At 41.4% G+C, this 5233-nt stretch overlaps 1 protein-coding gene across 1 annotated transcript in view; it reads left to right on the top strand.

The window, feature by feature from the left end:
* Nucleotides 1–5233, top strand: part of IQGAP1 (IQ motif containing GTPase activating protein 1) — a 128339-nt gene that overhangs the window by 90325 nt on the left and 32781 nt on the right. The window contains exons 15-17 of the mRNA XM_011947394.1: nucleotides 404–494; nucleotides 673–852; nucleotides 1860–2002. Coding sequence (XP_011802784.1) covers nucleotides 404–494; nucleotides 673–852; nucleotides 1860–2002 — 414 coding nt within the window. The remainder of the gene's footprint in view (nucleotides 1–403; nucleotides 495–672; nucleotides 853–1859; nucleotides 2003–5233) is intronic.

The raw sequence follows: 5233 nt of genomic DNA, 5'->3' as shown, positions 1-5233 counted from the left end.
TTAGCCAGGATGGTCTTGATCTCCTGACCTTGTGATCCACCCGTCTCGGCCTCCCAAAGTGCTGGGATTACAGGCTTGAGCCACTGCGCCCGGCCGCCTGGCTAATTTTTTTAGAGAGAGATGGGGTCTCACTATGTTGCCCAGGCTGGTCTGGAACTCCTGGGCTCAAGCATTCCTCCTGCCTCAGCCCCCCAAAGTGTTGGATTACAAGTGTGAGTCACTGCACCCAATCTTTTACCAGTTTTTTGATGCCTACTTCTTCCATTTGACTAACCCACGTGTCTCATATTTTTTAAGCCTGTTCTTCCATATTGAATTGTGTCTGGGAAGCCCCCCTCATCACATGTATGTTACAGGTACTCCAATTTCATGACTTTAATAATTTGGTTTCAATGATATGTAGGAAATCCAGGATGAGTCTGCTGTGTTATGGTTGGATGAAATTCAAGGTGGAATCTGGCAGTCCAACAAAGACACCCAAGAAGCACAGAAGTGTATGTATCATCTGTTTTATTTCTGTTTTGGTGGAGGCTGGGGGTGACAAGGTGCTCCATACAGCTTGACCAAGATAGGTATGGGGGAACAATTTGCCAGTAGATATAGTTAGGTGAACCAGTATGTGAGTTTAGATACTCTCTAAACTATTCTAGTAACAATTCTTTCCCGGAATAGTTGCTTTAGGAATCTTTGCCATTAATGAGGCGGTAGAAAGTGGTGATGTTGGCAAAACACTGAGTGCCCTTCGTTCCCCTGATGTTGGCTTATATGGAGTCATCCCTGAATGTGGTGAAACTTACCAGAGTGACCTTGCTGAAGCCAAGAAGAAAAAACTGGCAGTAGGTGAGTTCTGGGGTAATACATATGTGCCCTGAAGCTAACCCTTGAGTATACGAGGGGACAGATGTAGAGGAAAGGGATAAGCTATAGGGAAAGATCTTTTAGCGTAGATGTACGGTACGTAGGCTCATTTTAAAGGAGATAAAAATCCCTGTTTTTGAAAATAGCCTTTTCCCCCTCTTTGTGGACAGCTGTGTTAACAAGGCCAATTTTCTGAGAATGTGGGAAAGATTAAAATATTTAACTGCTTATCTTTCACAGAGTAGCAGTAGTTCTGATTAAGCCTATAGGCAATTAAAAGTAGTTTGAGTGTAAAACCCAGGAAAAACTTAAGATTTCTTATCACATTTTATGGACTTTTAAAAATTGAAAAACTGGGCCAGGTGCGGTGGCTCACGCCTGTAATCCCAGCACTTTGGGAGGCCAAGAAGAGTGAATTGCCTGAGATCAGGAGTTCAAGACCAGCTTGGCCAACATGGTAAAACCCTGTCTCTACTAAAAATACAAAAATTAGCTGGGTGTGGTGGTGTGCGCCTGTACTCCCAGCTACCCAGGAGGCTGAGGCAGGAAAATCGCCTAAACCCAGGAGGCAGAGGCTGCAGTGAGCCAAGATCATGCCAATGCACTCCAGCCTGGGCGACAGAGCAAGACTGTGTCTCAAAAAATAAATAAATAAATTAATTAAAAAACTGGAGAGGCTGAATGGTTGCAAATTTTTTAAGACAGACAGGCCTTAAACATAGGCTTTGGAATAAACAAAGTTAATCATGGTTAATTCCATAATTGAATATCATAGGTATTTTCTTCTTACAGACATAAATGAGCTAAGTTAGTCATTACAAAGCCATAATTTAATGGGGGCTTAGGATCTCCCCTTTACTCTCACAGATCCAAGGAGCAGCTTTTGGAGTGGTCTTCATTTAGACTGTGAGAACTGACTGTAATAATCCTGCAGTTCTGGACGTGTACAGCTGGGGAGTGTGGCTCTGGGTGTCTTCTATCTTTCCTTTATTTTCTGCCAGGAGATAATAACAGCAAGTGGGTGAAGCACTGGGTAAAAGGTGGATATTATTATTACCACAATCTGGAGACTCAGGAAGGAGGATGGGACGAACCCCCAAATTTTGTGCAAAATTCTATGCAGCTTTCTCGGGAGGAGATCCAGGTAAGTCACCTTTCTTCACATATGAAGAAGCTGAGAGAAAGTGTTTTCAAGCTGTGATATTAACTAAGAGGAAAAGGGCATGTGGTCAGAAACCCTAGACTAAAACTGAGGTTATGTAATAAGCTGTTTTGGGCTAATTTTTTTGTCATAGTTGGGGTAGTGACTAAGGCCTGAATTTGTAAAACATCTGAATTATAGAATTAAGTGATATAAACATGTGCTAAGAAAAGTTAGATGATCTATAAAAGAAAAATGGAAGGTTGCTGACTCCATTAAATGCAACTTCTTTAATCTTTCCAAGTTTGTATTTTCAGTCTCTTTTCTGACTGTTCCACGAATTATATTAGCTACAACCTGCACTTTCAAATAAAGGTAGCATTTTCATAGAGCTTTTAAAGTACTTTTTCATCTCCTATGTCTTTGTGTCTTTGCTTATGCTGTCCAACAGGTTTTTTTTGTTTTTTTTTTTTTTTGAGACAGAGTCTTACTGTGTCACCTAGGCTAGAGTGCAGTGGTGCAGTCTTGGCTCATCGCAACCTCCACCTCCCTAGGTTCAAGCGATTCTCCTGCCTCAGCCTCCCAAGTAGCTGGGATTACAGGCGTGTACCATACCTGGCTAATTTTGTAATTTTAGTAGAGACGAGGTTTTGCCCTGTTGGCCAGGCTGGTCCCGAACTCCTGGCCTCAAGTGATCCACCTGCCTCAGCCGCCCAAAGTACTGGGATTACAGGTGTGAGTCAGCGCACCCAGCCCATTCAACAGTTATTTGTCAGATACCTCAAATGTAGGAGGTACTCTTCTAAGGAATGGGGATATGATCGTGAACCAAAGTCTCTGTTGTCATGAGATGTCTCTCCCCTGCCATCCATATCTGTCAAAATTCTGTCCTTCCCTTTGTACTGATTCTTGATACAAAAAAAGAAAAAAATTCAGGCTGGGCGTGGTGGCTCACACCTGTAATCCCAGCACTTTAAGAGGCCAAGGCAAAAAGACTGCTTGAGCCCAGGAGTTCAAGACCAGCCTGGGCAACATGGTGAAACCTCATCTCTACAAAAAATACAAAAATTAGCTGGGCATAATGGTGTGTGTCTGGGATTCTAACTATTTGGGAGGATGAGGTGGAAGGATCAGTTGAGCCCAGGAGGTCAAGGCTATAATGAGCCATGATCCCAGCACTGCATTCCAGCCTGGGCAACAGAGCAAGACCCTGTCTCAAAAAAATAAAATTTAATTTAAAAATTCAGTCCTCCTTAAAAATTCAGTCCTCCAAACACACCCATCTCTAGTCACCTCCTCTAAGAATCTTTTTAAAATTTCCTTTCCTTACCCCCTTCATCTTCCTTTGAAGCTCCCAAAGAACTTTGTATTCATTCAGAATTTAATGTACTTGGATTCGAATTTTAGTCACATTTGTGCTTGTCTATGCCCCCTAGTAGATTTTAAGGTGAGCTGCTAAGTTTGCAGTACTTTCTCTAAGTGGAAGCTACATTGTCATTGATGGACTGTTGAGGACTTTTAAGGCTTAACTTGGTGCTGCACTCCTGTCAGTTAAACCAGAGTTGTTTAATGAATGTTAAAGGGGAAGAATATATACTGAGGGAAGATGTTCAGTAAGCTGCTGTAGGTCATGATTAGACACATTACTAATAGACATTCAAGATTCCTAGAGAAAAAGGACAATAAAATATTTTCAAAAGGTCATTGACTTCCCTTTGTCAATATTTCCCAAATCCTGTGTGGAACAAGTCAAAAATACACCTGTGGAAAAAGTGAAATAATTCCTTTATTCAGGAGTTACCATCAGATGGATGATTTCTACCTTGTGGTTAAAGTTCTCTTTATATGGTGGGTTGCAGTGTCTTACCTTTCCAGTGTTTCATTTTCATTGCTAATGATTTCACAGGTGATGAAATTTGAATTCACTGAACTCTGTTCTGGGCATTGAGAAGATAGAAATAGGTATCAGAGAGTCTCTACCTCCCAGTATTTCACAGTGTTGTGAGAACAGCAGGCACAAAACCGAGTACTGTAATGTAAGGCAGAGAGAAGTGGTGCTCTCATAACAGCACAGTAAGGGAAGTCTTAAGGGAAATTTTAATTTTGTCCTGGAGTAACATAGCATAGATAATATTTTAGCAGCTGAGAAAAAAAGAAAAGGCTGTTCTAGACAGAAAGGGAAAGTTAAGGATGAGCTTGCTGAAATTATAAAAAGAAAGTAGGAAAGAAAATAGAAAAGGAAAAAGCACAGAGTACTGAAAGGATATGGACCCCTGAGGGAGAGATGAATGGTGTATTACCTGGCCCGTGGTAGGTGTGGCAGGACAAGAGGCCCAGATTGAAGCTTGAGGGCCTAATGTGCTGTGCTAAGGAATTCAGGGTACAACTTCTAGCAGAGTGATTTTTAACTCTTGTTAGGTCAGGGACACCTTTGAGAATCTTATTAACCTCCGTAGAAACACTCATGTTTGAATAGTGTTTTGCATATATGGACCTAAGAATTTAAACGGGAAGGGATGCTACTCAGCATGTGACCTGACCTTTTACCTCCCCCTGCCAACAATAGTGGCCATCACATATAGATCCTCCCACTCTGTACTCCCCACTCTCTGTACTTTCAGCTTACTTGAATTTTCACTGATTCCTTCTTCATTTTCTCTCCAGAGGAAACAGCTATCCTTTCTAAAGCTCATTATTTATCTTACTGCTTGATTTCATCCTCTCCCAGTTCCTTGCAGACCTTATACTTTTCGTGCTCTTCCTCCAGTGTTTGTCAGGATTTAATGTCTGTCTGAATCACCTGGGATCTTGTTAAAATGAAGGCTCTGATTCTAGTGTGAGTTCTGAGAAAAATCTACATTTCTGACAAGCTTCCAGGTGATGTTGATGCTGCTGGCCCAAGGACTGTATTTTAAGTAGCAACCTACATATGTAGGCATCTTTATTTCCCACATCTTTGAAAAAATAATAATACAAACATTTTTTAAAGCCCATGGAATTTCCCTGATCTGGGCTCACCTGCATTCATACTCTTGCTAAGGGCCTTGATCTGGCCTCACCTGCATTCATACTCTTGCTAAGGGCCTTGGAAGTTAGTCTACTCGTCACTAATTCACTGTCTGTTACCATCCACTTCTTAGCTCACAGCAGTGTGGTTTTCTGTCCAGCTTTTACTTAGTAAAACTCTTATTTTAGAATTCATCAATAACCTTTTAATTGCCAAATTCAGTTCTG

This window comes from Colobus angolensis, unplaced genomic scaffold (genome assembly GCF_000951035.1).
Source record: "Colobus angolensis palliatus isolate OR3802 unplaced genomic scaffold, Cang.pa_1.0 Scaffold264, whole genome shotgun sequence".
In the NCBI taxonomy this organism is placed as follows: domain Eukaryota; kingdom Metazoa; phylum Chordata; class Mammalia; order Primates; family Cercopithecidae; genus Colobus; species Colobus angolensis.
This window is presented reverse-complemented; position numbering and strand designations above follow the sequence as displayed.